The sequence below is a fragment of the Vidua macroura genome, chromosome 3, assembly GCF_024509145.1.
Source record: "Vidua macroura isolate BioBank_ID:100142 chromosome 3, ASM2450914v1, whole genome shotgun sequence".
Classification (NCBI taxonomy): domain Eukaryota; kingdom Metazoa; phylum Chordata; class Aves; order Passeriformes; family Viduidae; genus Vidua; species Vidua macroura.
In genome coordinates this window covers 69,807,070-69,822,312 of record NC_071573.1, presented here as the reverse complement: position 1 = coordinate 69,822,312, position 15,243 = coordinate 69,807,070, and the positions used below count along the sequence as shown (strand labels likewise).

General features: G+C 40.4%; 2 protein-coding genes across 3 annotated transcripts in view; one reads left to right on the top strand and one right to left on the bottom strand.

Annotated features, from left to right (window-relative positions):
* AK9 (adenylate kinase 9) overlaps window positions 1–3,807 on the bottom strand; it is a 60,861-nt gene extending 57,054 nt beyond the window's left edge. For both annotated transcript variants that reach the window (XM_053972642.1, XM_053972643.1), the window contains exons 1-3: window positions 3,704–3,807; window positions 3,348–3,414; window positions 2,261–2,390 (exon numbers count right to left, since the gene is read on the bottom strand). In XM_053972642.1, the coding sequence (XP_053828617.1) occupies window positions 2,261–2,377 (117 nt within the window). In that variant the 5' untranslated portion in view covers window positions 2,378–2,390; window positions 3,348–3,414; window positions 3,704–3,807. The remainder of the gene's footprint in view (window positions 1–2,260; window positions 2,391–3,347; window positions 3,415–3,703) is intronic.
* A 109-nt stretch (window positions 3,808–3,916) lies between these two features.
* FIG4 (FIG4 phosphoinositide 5-phosphatase) overlaps window positions 3,917–15,243 on the top strand; it is a 54,718-nt gene continuing 43,391 nt past the window's right edge. The window contains exons 1-2 of the mRNA XM_053972645.1: window positions 3,917–4,089; window positions 15,067–15,165. Coding sequence (XP_053828620.1) covers window positions 4,021–4,089; window positions 15,067–15,165 — 168 coding nt within the window. The 5' untranslated portion in view covers window positions 3,917–4,020. The remainder of the gene's footprint in view (window positions 4,090–15,066; window positions 15,166–15,243) is intronic.

Sequence of the window (15,243 nt, the reverse complement as noted above, 5' to 3'; positions counted from 1 at the left end):
TCCTCTACTTCATATTGCCTAGCATTGCTAATATGCTGCTACTTGTAGCTAATTATCTCCAAAGTCATTATACTGAGTTTATTTCTGAGTAACTGTATCTAAAACTCAGCTATGATTTGACCACAAATTCCTATGAGAAACTCCTTAGGACTAAAATTTATTATCTTCAGCCTCAAAGCAAATTATGACACAAACCTACTCAACCCTTTCTGAGTAGGATACATAAGGATAATACTTTTTTACTAAAACAACAAATGCTTAGTAACTGCCCTTGTTAGTCCACAAATCTGGTTGGATGTTGACAAAATCTTTATTATTTACATGAATACAAAGGAAAACCAACATAACTGAGAGCTATAAGGCTTCCAAGAGTGATTAACTGAATGGGATTTTGCAAAACTCACCATCTTCCACCCTTAGGATTGTGCCCTTTTTTTAGGAGGGCATATATGAAGACCTGTTTTGACAATTTTTTTTGTCCTTGATAAATTCTGTGATAGAAAATAGCAAAACTCAACAAATAAACTACATTCCCAGTTAAGAGTGTATCAACAAACACTCCAGTCTACTCATACCTTACATCTTACAGGTGTGACCAGAATAGATGTATTTGGCTTTGCTTTAATGGCACTATGTTTTTAATTTAAAAGATGTATCTTAAATAGGATAGGTACTCTGCACATCAGTCAGATATATAAAAGTTAATACCATGAAAATAAACTATTTAATTCCCTGCTTTCCTTTTTTTGGTAAGGTCTGTACAATTTCAGTAGCTTGTTATATTGATGTTAAGCATCTACTGAAGGCAATGGTTGAGAATATGAGAATTTTTTTGTACTATCTTCCAATGAGCATTTTATGGTGGTTTGGTCTATAAAACATGAAGTCACCTTTTTCATGTAAGGTTAAAATTTTGATGTTCATTTAAAACTAGATGAGTTAGTTCACTGTAGTTTTCTGTTGAGCTGAGTGCACTTTTACAAGAGCATACACTCATAAGACGTGTTATAAGGCAAACTTGTACCAAAAAAAACCCCCAAAAAAAAACTCCCTTCAACAAACTGAGGCAATAATGCAAAGCCACATTTGGGGAAAAAAAGGAAGTCTGAAAAGTTTTGGTTTACAAAACATCAAATTTTCCTAAGTTAAGGAGGCCACAAATTAGTTGAGAGAAAGACAGACCTTGAATTATAGTTAAAGTGTAGTACAGATTCTGTTATCACAACACCTTGGTGGATTTTGAGTGTTTCCAAATATATAGGATAGAATTTTGTCAAAGTTTTAATATTAAGATCTGTAATATCTCCTTGCATGTCTCTAAGTCAGTACATTAACCTGAAGGTTCTTTTTCACCAATTTACGTAAGTTTATTAAAAACTAAAATATTTTAATAGCATTATCCTGGTTCTGGCTGGGGTAGAGTTCACTTTCTTCACAGTAGCTAGTGTGGGGCTGTATTTTGGATTTGTGCTGAAAAAAAGTGTTGATAATACAGAGGTGTTTCTGTTACTGCTAAGCAGGGCTTAGACAGAGCCAAGGCCTTTCGTGCTTTCCATACTGCCACACTGGTGAGGAAAATGAGGGTGGATGGAAGCTGGGAGGGAACAGAGCTGGGACAGCTGACTCTGACTGACACACAAGAATATTCCAAAGCACATGGTGACAAGCCCAGCATACAAAGCTGAGGAAGAGAAAGAAAGGGAAGTATTTTTGGAGTGATAACATTTGTCCTCCCAAGTCACCATGAAGATTCATGGAGCCCTGGTTCTTGGGGATGGCTGAGCATCTGCCTGCCCATAGGAAGTGGTAAATGAATTCCTTGTTCTGCTTTGCTCATGTGCATGGCTTTTGTCAACCCATGCATTTTATCCCTTTAACCCTTCTGATCCTCTGTCCCACCCCACCATGGCGAGTGAGTGAGCAAAAGGCTGTGTGGGGTTTGCTTGCTGGCTGGGGTTAAACCACCACAAAAATAAAAACAGTCAATTTTGCCAATGTCAAAAGAGAAGAAATGTTTTGAGCAATGTGTAACTTTGAAGTACAGTAATAACATTTTTAATCGCAATTGACTGAAGGCAAAAATTGGTCTCATTAAATGAGACCAGAATTTTAACCATCCTCTGCAGGATTTGAAGAGTGGCAAAATCCAAAAAAGCTGGTATTTGACCCTTTTGGTAGCACTGGTAAGCTAATGTTTTGAAAGGAAAAATAAAATTGTTAGCAGAATATCTGACAAAAACACGTCTATCAGACATCTTACTGGCTTTCCAAAAACAACTAAACAAGTGGGCTTGGACAACAGAATAGATCTTTCAGCTTCATCTTCATCAAAGATGTCTGTAAAGGGCTGAGCTTGTTTTTCCTCTTGTGAAGCCATGTGTTTTCTAAGGCTAGAAGGAAAAAAGTATTTGTTATAAAGTACAGTAGTTACATGTGTGTAAAATCACCTTAAAATGGAAGTGAATTACAAGGTAAATGGATTTGTAAAAAAGAAAGCTTTTACAAGAACAAAAAGCATTTACAGAACACACACAATGCACCCATCAAAAGAGAGAAAATCCACTTATGAAAAACAAAGGACTGTTGGAACAACCCCTGATCACAAGCTGTTGATGACTTCTTCATGACTCTCATATTGCTTGTTGCTCTTGTTTAGTTGTTTTGTTGATCTTCCTTTCCTGCTCCAATTACCACACAATTGTGACTTCTCTCTGGTCCCTGAAATGGGCCACGGGCCTGCCAAGACCTTTGGTTTTGTGCTTCAGACACAGAAGAGCCCTGTCATGGTCAATGGAACTACTCTCTGTGTCCACACAGGCAGGTACACGAAAAAGACTCTGCGGAATTAAATCACAGCTCTTGATCTCTTCCACCATCCTCTTCAGAAATCCCAGCTCTTCCAGGAATGCAGGCAGTAGCAAGTCTAGTGCTGCACAACAAATTAAAACCTAAACAATTTTCTAATTAAGACAAGTTGGAGGAAAATTTGCATGGACCTTTCAAATAAAAATGGAGGCCAAAACATGAGAAGCTTGCTGAAGCTTGTTTGAAAAAGGCAAAACAAAACCTCACTGTCTTTAGAGGGCCACTTCAATGTCACAGCCCCAGCAAAACCCACATGCAACCATCCAACCCAGCAAAGCCCCACACAACTCCCAGTCAGTTTTAAATTAAATTTAAAAATTCAACTAAAAAAATCCACTTCAGGATGAGAATCTGAAAAACTTTGTCTTGAAACATCAAACCCAAATGTTCAGACACTCTTGCATTAAACATTTTAATATTAAAAAAAAGAAAAAAGCCACGACATGCCAACCAACTCCCCGCTGCCCCGACAGAAAACTCACCGGCTGAGCTTTACCTGCCGTTCCCGGCAGTCTCGCTCGCTCCCAAACCTTCACAAGGGCCAATTTCCTAATTCATAAAAACCATCACAGACAAAGCAAAGAATTAAACCAGACACACCCACACCCACATATTAAACCAGACACACACAAACACACACAAACACACAAACAAACTCCCTTCTACGCACACCCAGGACGATGTCCCGGTGGCAGTCCCCCTCCCGGTGGGAGCCCCGTCGTGCGCGCCCCCGCTGCCCGGGCAACGGCCGCGCCCCGCCCCCTGAGGGAGGGAGAGGCAGAGGTCCCGCCCCACACAGGAGCGTGGGCGGTGCTGCGGAGCTGTTCCTGGTGCTGACCGTGCTGAGCATGTTCATCCCGCGGGGAGCGGTTCCCGGCGGGAGCAGCGAGTGCGGATGAGCAGCGCCGCCGCCGCCGCCGCCGCGCCCGGAGCCGCCGTTGCCGGGAGGCCGCGCGTGACGCGGCTCCACGACGCAGGCGCGCTCTCGCAGCCCCCCGCGGGCGCGCCTGCGCGTTGGCGCGCCGGCACTTCCGGGTTCCCGCGGTGCCGGCGGTGGTTCCCCGCTCAGCCCCGGAGTGCTCCGGCTCCGGCTGCGCCCGGGGTGTTCCCGGGCAGCCCCCGCCGCTCTCGCCCCCGCTGCTCCTCGGCGCTGCCATGCCGGTGGCGGCCGCCGCCCCCCTGATCAGCTCCGTGCAGAAGCTGGTGCTGTACGAGACCAGGGCTGTAAGTAGCGTCCCCCGCCGCTGCCGCAGGTCCCGGGGCTGCGGCCGCCGCACAGCGCGGGGGGGGAGGTCCCGCCCCCTCCCCCGCCACCCCGGCTCGGCCCTGCCCGGAGCTGCTGCCTCGGCTGGGTTCCAGCTTGTCAAAAACTACGCCTTTCTTTTGGTGTGTTGGGATCTAGTTCTTTTTGGTCACACTCTCAAAACATCCCAAGAACGGAGAAAAGGAAGGTTTTAAAATTCTTGTTTTCACTGTGTCTTTGCCTCGTGACTTAAGCGGAGGAGTGGCCTCTGGCGGGCAGGTCGGCGCAGGGCCCTGCGGTGGGGCTGCTGCCGCGGTTGGGCCCCTGCTTGTTCTGCCCTGTGGCTGCTGTCAGAACTGCCAGGAGAACAGGGCTCCCCCGTGCCACGGGAAGTTAAAACTGGACAGCTGAAGGTGTCCGGAATTAATATTTGAATTAAGAATGGCTCAATGGGTTACCACCTGCACAGACGTGTTTGCTGTTTATGACACACTTCAGTCCTCCTTGTCTGAATGACTGGTGAAACAGTTTCCAAAGTTTTCATTCTGACCTCTGGAAGTCAGCTCTTGAAGATTTTCAGCATTCCTTATGTCCTGTTGCAGAAACTATAGGCATGTGTTGTTCACAGTATTTTTTTTCTCATGGGCAAAGTGGATTGGAGGTTGGAATAGTAATTGCTGCTTTAGTCATGTGATGAGCACATTGTGGCTCAGAATCCAATTCTTGATGTAAATACCACTGTGTTTACCATTTCTTAGCTCCCAATCAAATTTCTTTGTGTTTCATAGTATGTTGGTTTTCTTCACTTGAAGTAGTTTTTGATAGAGTTAGGTACCATGGCTTTAAATGCAACAGTTAGGTCTAGTTTCAAGTTCAGATGTTACCTGTACTGATGACAGAAAGATAATTTGTACACTGAAGCCCCTTGGAAACTTCCCAAAATGTCACAGATGCAAGAATGATCTCAGTATAAATAGAAATCTGACTTCCAGCTTTGCTTCTGTCAGAAGCTGATTTGCGCTTTTGTCATAATTCCCCACTGAACAGCCTATGAAACAGAGACTGATTAAAGTATGCAAAGTTATTTTTACAAGTAAATTTTAAAAATGAAGGTTACACTCCAGAAAGTCTTTCCAAGGTGTTACTTTTTACCTATGTCTAAATGAATTTTGAAAGCTACCTCATTAATTTTTCTCCTTGTTGCTGGTAAAGGCTATTTTTTCTTCTATTTTCTGCTAAATTATTGTTACACATGAGTAGGGCACCAGGCAAATGTGATTTCTGAATCAGGTCCTGTATTACTCAGTTTAGTTGTTCTTGGCTCACAACTCATGCTACATCTCAGTTAGCTGAGATTTGGCTTCTAGTGACTGGCATGTGTGGATACCTGGCCTGCTTCTCTCTGTTGCTGAGAGACAACGTGCTGTGTGCAGGGCAAATATTGTGCTGTGGAGTTCTGTCAGCTATCTGCCACTCTCTGGGCCTCTCCAGCTGATGCTTGATGCTGTCATTTCAGGAGCTACAGACTTTTACATCTGGCCAGTGGTAGCTAGCAGTCTCTGCCTGGATGGATGGGTTTGTCCATGCTGTGCTTTGTTCAGAATTTGGTGAGGGGCAGATTCAGCAGTCCTGATTGCTCCAGGAGGCAAGATGGTTTTCATCAGCTGTGAAAGGCAATGGTTTGTGGATGAGCACGTGCTGTTTGAAATGTCTCAGCTGAGCAAGGGCATCTCAAAGCTGTTACTTCAGTCACTTCTTGTGAGTGATGAAAATGGAATTTTTTCCCTGAGTAAGGTTTTGTTCTTACTCTTAGAAAGTACAAATTGAAGCACTTCATGGGTTGATATTCAAATTCTAGTAATTTTTTCAAAAGAAAAAATTCCGTAGGAATCATTTTGGTATGATTATTTGAAAAGACTTGCTGCATTTAATAAATGCATGGACTAAGGGGATGTTAGAAGGGACTTCCAGAGAACACAGAGAACACCACGTGGAGCCCCCTGCTCAAATCATCTTCAACAAGCATATTGCTCAGGGTTGTGTGCAGCTGAGTTTTGAATACCTTCAAACATATAGATTTTGCAGCCTCTGCAGACCACTTGCAAGAGTTTGTCTCTTACCTGCACTTTCCTGTTAGATGGTTTTAGATAGCAGCAAGGCGCTGCCAAAGCTTTCTGAAGGCTGAACAAACCTAAACCCAGTTCTCTCAGCCTCCACCAGCATGCCACGTGCTCTGTCATGTGGATCATCTGGAGAGCTCTCGGCTGGAATCACTCTGGTATATCAATGTCTATCTTGTACTGGGGAGCCCAAAATTGGACTTCTGGTTTGATCAGTCACTGTTACAGCTCATTCAGTGTCATGTTGTGCTGCTGACAAACTTCTCCCCAAGGTATCCCTCATGCCATCTCCTTTGCATAAGATCTCACAATCATACAGTTGCCAGCTGTGACAGTCACTTGTACAGCATAAGCACCATCCAAAAATAAAAATGAACAGCTTTCTCCTGTTTCAGGTGCTTTTCTGATTTCCCTAAGGCCATAGACTTGCTAAATCCAGCATGTGGGATTTGGAGTTGTGTCAGATACAGGCTAACATGAGACTGTATCCTAAGATTTCTGGTACAAAGAAGGGATTATTTAAGTTGTCAGAAGTGGGAGAAACAATGAAGTTTACACTGGTCATACAGCTTATTCCTTTTAAACCCTTCTGTGTTAAAGCAGGAAGAGATGAAATGGATGAGGAAGTGGAAAAAGTGGAAATGGTTTACAGAGGGTTTCTTCGTTTGGGTTTCTTTTCAGATAAAAATACAATAGTATTATTGAAGTCAAAGAGGATAGGCTCTGGTACTGTTATTGGAGTCAAATAAGAGATTGCAAGAGGTGAGGAGAACTGAATTCACAGTGTCAATTGAATTAACAGAGAGCAAAATTCTATATTTTCTATTAATGTTTATATTTAGGGTAGTTGCTGAAACCTACCTTTTCAACTGATGCCTTGGGTCAATAAATGCCATGGAAATGTTAACTGTATCTCCTGCTTGTCCTAGGAAGTTGAAAGCTTGTTTAGAAATAGTCAGAAAGATTAACTGAAGGTTTTATTCAGATCAATGCCAATTATCTTTCCTTTTATTCATATATTGATCACTGAAATGCACACCAGAGGGCACTAAAGATATTTGAGCACTATGACTAAAAAAAGACAAAAGATACTTTCCTCTCTTCTTCAGGAGAAGATGGAACTCTTGTGTTTCCCCCAGATGAAGCCTACCTGAAAGCTGTAGGTTAGTTCACTGGAAATTACCATTCCCCTGAGGCAATGTGACATTGAATAAGACAATTTGTATTGTCTCTATAAAGTCATATCACTTGCCTATCTTTCAGGATATGAGGATATGAGGCTTAATTCACAGTATTTTATTCTAATCAGGTCCTTTTACAGTCTTCATCTCCACAATATCCAAATGACTTGCACAAGCTTATTAAGTGAAGTGACTGGCATAATTACCTGTAGATATTTCTGCCCTTTAATCACCAGAGAAAACTATGGGCATGTGTTTTATTTTAAATGTTGTTTATTCTAATAATAACATTGTAAAGATTTTTATATTAAAATTTCAAAAGGTTGCATAGTTAATGTTGAAGTTAATCTGTGGTCAATTTGGAGAAACTTCAATATAAAATATGATTTTACAGAAAAGGCTGTAGAATTTTTACTGAATTATGAAGTGCACTGATTTATATAGATGGGTATCTGACACATTAAAAAAATGTATTGAAAGCAGTGAACAGCCTACTGGGCAACCATTAGCTATCATAATTTTCTAGCTGGAAGTGGCTGTGAAATGTGGTCTCTCTGGAACAGTTTCATTAGCAGAAGCCAGCTCCTTTCAGCTGACTCTCCTATTCCCTGTGTATTGGCGTTCTGGGATTGATGGTGATGTGGTGGAACAGAGCATGGAATTGGGACAAGAGGAGGAGTTTTGTGCGACTCAAGAAAACACTGTTTCTGTCTCAGCGTCTTGCCATAGCGCTGGATATATGGCTATAAAATAGAGAAACTTGATCTACTGGTGTATGTGGGCTCTGAGAGCATTTATGAACAGGACAGATAGCTGGTGGCATAGCGGAGATGAGAACACCACAGGTTTTGAAGGATATGTGCTATTCAGGCAGAACAAAACTAAAGTTCAAAAGTGGATGCACCCACTTGATGTGAAAGATGTACCTACAAATGTCTGCCTCAGTTCTAGCAACATGGGTTTTATGTCTTTTGATCTGTGTTGATCTGTCCTGGGTGTCATTATATGATCACTAGAGCAACAGAAGAGAGATACACATACAGATTTGATTTTGGTATGAATCCACCTTTATGGATGGGAGGCTTGTGGATAAATGATCACAAACTGGTGTATTTAAAGGTAATATTCTATGGGGGAAAAAGTATTTATTGTAATGTAACAAAGGGTGAATAAAAATAGTCACTCTCTATTACAAATTTTTATTATTAAAACTGAGTTTGTTATGGCCCTAAAAACTAAATAAATATTATTCTCTATTTAAAGTAGAAATTTACTTTGAGTATGAATGTACTGAACAAGGGGTGAAAAGAAATTGAGTAACAATAATAAGGTTATGAAAAAGGGATCAATCAGTGTTGAGGTAAAAATAAATATACTAAACAGTGAAATGACTCTGAATATTTTCAAGTCACTCAAGACAAGGGTAGTGCTGTGACTGGAATATAACAAATGGAATATTCAATCCATTCTGAAGTCCTGCATATAGGAAAGTAATTGCAAATTCAGGCAAATGAAATAAAACACAGTCTAGACTTAGGTAGATGCTGTCAGATTAATCTGGTTGTATTGCATATTTTAATCTAAAAATGTGATGGCCTTATGTATTTAAATCAAATCTTCTATTGAGATGCAGTGCCACAAGGAAAATCTCTGTTATGGAAAGAAGAAGCTTAGTAGAGAAATTAGTAGATAAATTAGTGTGGAGTGAATGAGGAATTATCTGATAGGGATGATTTTTTTCAAGTAATGTTTTTAGGACTGATGTACTTAAGCATTTTCATTAATGTTATTAGCTTAAAATGGGGACCAGCTCTGATTAGTCTTTTAAGGTATGGTAAATAATTAGGATAATCAGAGCACAATAAAGCAAGAAATTATGATGATTCTCAGGAGTAGATAAAAGAAATAATCTGAAGTATAATGGTGTACTATAAAAGTTCATGCACCTTACAACAGATTACACACCAATGAAAGTTTACTGAGAGTTTATCAATTCAGAAGCAGCAGAGGAGAAGAAGATCTGGGTGTTTTATCTGAAGGAGTGGGAGGGTTGAGCTGCTGATCCAGCTGGCGGCCAGTCACCAGTGGTGTCCCACAGGGGTCTGTACTGGGACCAGTTCTATTTAATATTTTTATAGACAACATGGATGAGGGCATCAAGTCCTTCATTAGTAAATTTGCAGACAACACTAAGCTGGGAGCTTGTGTTGATCTGTTGGATGGAAGGAGGGCTCTGCAGAGAGACTTAGATCGGTTGGATGGATGGGCAGAGTCCAACAGCATGAAGTTTAATAAGTCTAAGTGCCGAGTTCTACATTTTGGCCACAAAAATCCCCTATAGCATTACAGGGGACAGTGTGGCTGGGCAGTGTTCAGGTGGAAAGGGACCTGGGGGTGCTGGTTGACAGCCGGTTGAATATGAGCCAGCAGTGTGCCTTGGTGGCCAAGAAGGCCAATGGCATCCTGGCCTGTATTAGGAATTGTGTGACCAGCAGGAGTAGGGAGGTCATTCTTCCCCTGTACTCGGTGCTGGTGAGACCGCATCTTCAGTGCTGTGTCCAGTTCTGGGCCCCTCAGTTTAGGAAGGACATTGAAATGCTTGAGCGTGTCCAGATGAGGGCAACAAGGCTGGTGAGGGGCTTGGAACACAAACTCTATGAGGAACGTTTGAAGGAGCTGGGTTTGTTTAGCCTGGAGAAGAGGAGGCTCAGAGGTGACCTTATTGCTCTCTACAGCTTCCTGAAGGGAGGTTGTAGACAGGTGGTGGTTGGTCTCTTCCACCAGGCAGCAACTGACAGAACAAGAGGACACAGTCTCAAGCTACATCAGGGAAGGTATAGGTTGGATATTAGGAAAAAAAATTTCACTGAAAGAATAATAAAGTACTGGAATTGTCCTCCCAGGGAGGTGGTCGAATCACCATCTCTGGATGTGTTTATAAAAAGATTGGACATGGCACTTGGTGCTATAGTCTAGTTGAGGTGTTAGGGCATAGGTTGGACTTGATGATCTTAGAGGTCTCTTCCAACCTCATTATTCTGTGATTCTGTGAAGGGACAGGAAGACTTCTTTAGTCTCCTGAAGTGACTGCTGAAAAGGCATCCAGTTACTTATTTTTTTGAAAGCATTCCAGCAGAATAGATGCTAAAGAGCAGATAAGTGTTTGGCTAAAGAAAAATGTATAGATAGATAGTTAATAGATTTAGCTGAGAATTTGAAGGGAGAATCCTTCAATGGAGTAGCAAGAGAAAAGTCTTGTTTGGGACCAAAAAGCTTTGGTTGCCTTGGGACAAAAGGGATTAATGGAATTCTGTGGCTTATAAGATGGAGAATGGGTACTCATTCCTACATGCCCAGGGAGTGGTGCTTAGCAGCATATGTTTTTAAAATTTCTCATGTTGAAGGAGCTTCTTTTGAAGAGTTTCAACAGATTATGGGAAGCAGACAGCTTTGCTTTTCCAGGTACCTCTCTTTGCGCCTTATCATGTCTTCCTTTCTTCGTGTTGTTCTGCCAGTTTCTATGAGAGATGGAAGAAACTTCCAGAATTACTCTAGGTCCTGTAGAATGAAGGAGCAGAATGGAGTTTTTACACTGAGGTGTAATTATACTATGATTCTATTTTAATTGTCAGTAAATTACATACCTTCTCCCTAGGTCAAGTCTCTTTTGCCTGTAATAGTAAGTGTTAGGAAATCTTTCTGTCCTGACCCATTACCTTTTCCATCTTATTTTTTGTGCCAGTCCTGTTGAGGAGAGGGAGTGAGAGAGCAGCTGGGTAGGGATCTGGAAGATGGCCATGGTGAACCTGCTTCTTCTGGGCTTTGTGTTTTTAGACACATCTATAGTCTCAACAGCTATCATTTGCAGCTTTTTGTCTAAGATCATAAGTGCTTTCTTAATGCTATTTGAAGATTTTAAAATTGGCTATATTAGTGCACTGCCTATTTTTCAACTTGTAGTGTATTTTTGCGCGCTTTTTTTCCTGCTGATTAAGCTCTTTGTAGCTTTTTAACTGAGGGTTGAAAAAGTTTTTTTGCTGTGCTAGCATTTCTTGATCATAATTAGTCTATACAAAGAAGCAAATGATAGTTATAGACTCAGAGTTCTAAGAAGTTATCTTAAAGAAAAAAAAAAGGGAAAAAAAAGTAAGCAGAATGCTTGATTTCAGAACTGTTATCCTGCCATTAAAAAACAAATTTCAGTAAGTCTTTTTATTTTGTTTTGACTCCTTTTAGAAGAAGCTGTTTTGTTTGCTTTGGCTTGATCAAAAGATTGATAAAAGATGGTGCAAAGTCTTTCAATTAGATTGCTTTGGTTAAAACTCAGTCCCAGGTGGAAATGACTAATGCTGTTCCTATCTTGTGGTTGCTTAGTGATAATTGTGCAATAAATTAAGCTTCAGTCCAGCTCTTGTAGCTGCCTGGTGTGTTGCCATAGTTGGTAAAGTGTGCTTGTTAACAAATTTCAGCAAAGGCCAGGGGCGCAGTAAACCTGGAAGCAGCATGGGTCACCTCAGGTGTGGTTGGAAGGCTCTGGCCAGAGCAGGATGAGGGAGCTGGCAGTTTCTCCTGCAGTTTTGTTCTCTGGAAAAAGTACTTTGTTGGTCAAGGTTGCCTGTTTACCTAAATGCACTGACTGTGCTATGGAGTGGAATTGTTTGAGACATTTGGGAAATGCTTCAAATTATTCAGTTCAACTTAGTAATAAACCTAATGAAGTTATAAGGCTAAATACTCCCAGAAAGGTTTCTGTAGCTTTTGCTTTTTTTTTATTGTAACAATTTCTGTTAATCAAAATAGTTGTAAACACTACAGCACATTTTAGCTTTGATTAATTTTACAATTATATTACAGCCATAGAAATTTATTTGCTCTTACATGCTCAGTTTTGTGTTGATTTGGTATTTTTCTTTATGATTTCCTAGTATTCATGTGATGGGAAATGTAATTGCAGCACATGTCACTGATACGGTTTTATTTGTGCTCCATGTCATCCAGTAAGACAGACTTATTTATTCATTAGATGCATAAATTAGGTGGCAGAAACAGCTAATGCTGAAGTGTCTTTTTTGTGTATTTTTTTTCATCATTAGTTTTCATACAATCTTTGTTTTTTCTTTCAGATCTTGAAGGTTGAATATGAGTGGGCATATCAGGCTGTTTCTCAAGTAATTCTGGGGTTGTTAGCCTGTCCTGAAAACGTGCTAAGCAGAGGTCTAATTTTGAGTTCCTAGTTTTGAGCAGTAACCCCCATTCAAAAGTTTTTGCAGATTTTTCCTTTATTATTTCCACAAGAATATCCTCTGGCATGCAGTGGGTAACATGCCCATTTCCTAAATAGAGATATCTCATTGCATGCCTTACTTTAAGTCCATTGATGCTCAGGTTTGATGCTGCTCTCAAGTGACCTTCCTTAATACATCACACAGTCTGGCTCTCCAGCTTAAACCCCGTAAATTAGTCTTTAAATTACTTCAGAGAGCCTGTAAGTACCATTCATTATAGTGGTTGCTTCCATGGTCTGCAGGTATAATTACTCCTCATCTAATCTAACACTGCTGCTGCAGTTCTAAGCAGCAGCAGCACCTAATGCTGGCCCTGTAGCTGTGCACAGCCCTGTATTGCAGCTGCCAAGGTGATGTGAGTGACACATTCCTTATAGCACTTCTTTATGTTTTATTGGTTAATTAAAATGATAATGGAGAAGTATGCAGCTGAACTTCCTTAGAAATAGCATTTGCAACTCTATATCCATCTCTCTCTCCCCCTCCCTGCGTGTCTTGTGTGTTCCAATTTTAAATGTGCTCTATGGGCCAAACTGTCATTAGGACAAGCATCTTAGAGTTTTGCTCTTCTATTTTTATTCAGTATTATTTGTTGGTAACCATAGGTGTCACTTTGGGAAGAAATCGCACTCATTTAGTGAGCTGGACATAGTGGGACATCACTGTACTGTACTGCAGTGTTATGGAACACTTAAAAGTGTTTACCTTTAATTAAGTAACAGTTTTCTACAAATAAAGAAGCTGCACTCTTGAAGTGCATACTAACTTATCATCTGAGTATTACAAATGAATATATTTCCCTCTGCCCATTCACCTTTGCTGCAAAAGAAAAAGATGGTATAATGGCATGGTCATAGCAAGTGTCTGTCTTTTGGTGTTTGGTGTTTCTTGCTGATGGTGGGTGATACCAGCAGAAGAGCTGTACCATTTGGTCCTGTGCACTGTCCTTGTAATTTCCCTCCTGGGAAGCAAGAGCTTGGCACTAAGGGATCCTCAGAGGCTGCTCTGAGGAGGCCAGACTGGGGAGCCTGGGCTGTGCACTGCAGCACATCACTGCTCAAAAAAACACTGTAGGAAACGCTTTCCTGTGCCAAAGCGCTGCCATAAAGACTTCAGTGAGGGAGTGTTGTGATGGCCTGTGAATTTGAAGGGCCTTCTTACTGTCATTTGGGAGTAAACAGCAAAACTTGCCACTTAGTTACCACAGTAATGTCAGTGTACAAGGTGGAGCCAGAAGTTGATGCTGTTTCCTTTTATGGCTTTTAAAGTTAAGTTGTTTTTTTTTTCCTGTTTAGAGCTTACTGAATATCTATATGCTTTTGTGAATTCAAGGAATCTGAAGAGGTCTTTAAGTTCTTTTTTCACTTTAAATATTTTGAGAGTAAAGATGTTTAATAACATCTAATTGGTATAAATTATGAAATTCTGAAGTTTGTATGAATATGATTATTGATTTATTTTCCCACATCTTAAATCCATGTGACTCTTAGAGTTAAGAGCTGCCTGCGTAGGTCCACATGAATTTGCCATGCTTTCCTACTAGGTTGAGCATTATTAATGAGATCTGCCTTGCTGTGATAGCACCACACTGATTAAATGAATTAGAAAAAATGAGAGCTACTTTTAGCAATTCAGTCCTGCAACCTGAGCTTATTGTTAATTCCTCTAAATGTAGAAATTTATAGTTTGATCTCCTTACATAAAAAATGGACGTACTATATTTTTATCTGTGGTCATTCTTTCATATTTTAAATGTGAAATAAAGCTAATTTTTTTTAAACAGTAGTATTGTTAACCAGAATATTTTCATTTTGTGGAAGAACACTGTTGAGAAGACTATCATAGCAAATATTAAAAAAAAATAGAAGAAAACTTGAGGTACTGAAGTACGTACAATTTTGCAGTGTTTGGTATGGATCAGAAATAGCAAAGTAGTACAATATAGCAACAGAAGTTTTAGATCATTAAAAGTTAAGAACTCATATATAAGCTTCTGCTAAATTTTATAGCACAAGTGAAAACACAGTAATGGCTGGGGCAGGGTGTGGTTGGACCTGGTGCAAGTTACAGTTTATCTTCTCTAAACAGGTTTTAACTTTTGATTTTAATTTTTTTTTCTTTCCTTGTAAAAAGGAGAGAAAGAGGTCTTTTAAGTTGTAGAGGTTGATTGTATACAAATATACCTCTTAAGATACTGGTGTGTAAAACAGTTAATTAACAGTATATGGTATATTGCATATTTGATGTTAGTAGGAATGGATCTAATCTAAGCAATATGTAAATGGCACTGCTGATGTCTTAAGTTACACTGGGTTTTGTTGCTTTATCTTGTATAATATTCTGACTTGTTTTCTTGGTTTTCTTTTGTGTAGCGGTATTTTCTAGTTGGAAGTAATCCTGCAGAAACCAAATACCGTGTTTTGAAAATAGATCGCACTGAACCAAAGGATTTGGTTATAATTGATGATAAGGTAAGTGCCTCTGTATTTACTTGCTGGGCTTTTTTCCCAGTTGTTTCAAATACTGGTTACTTGTTGGTAGCATTGAAA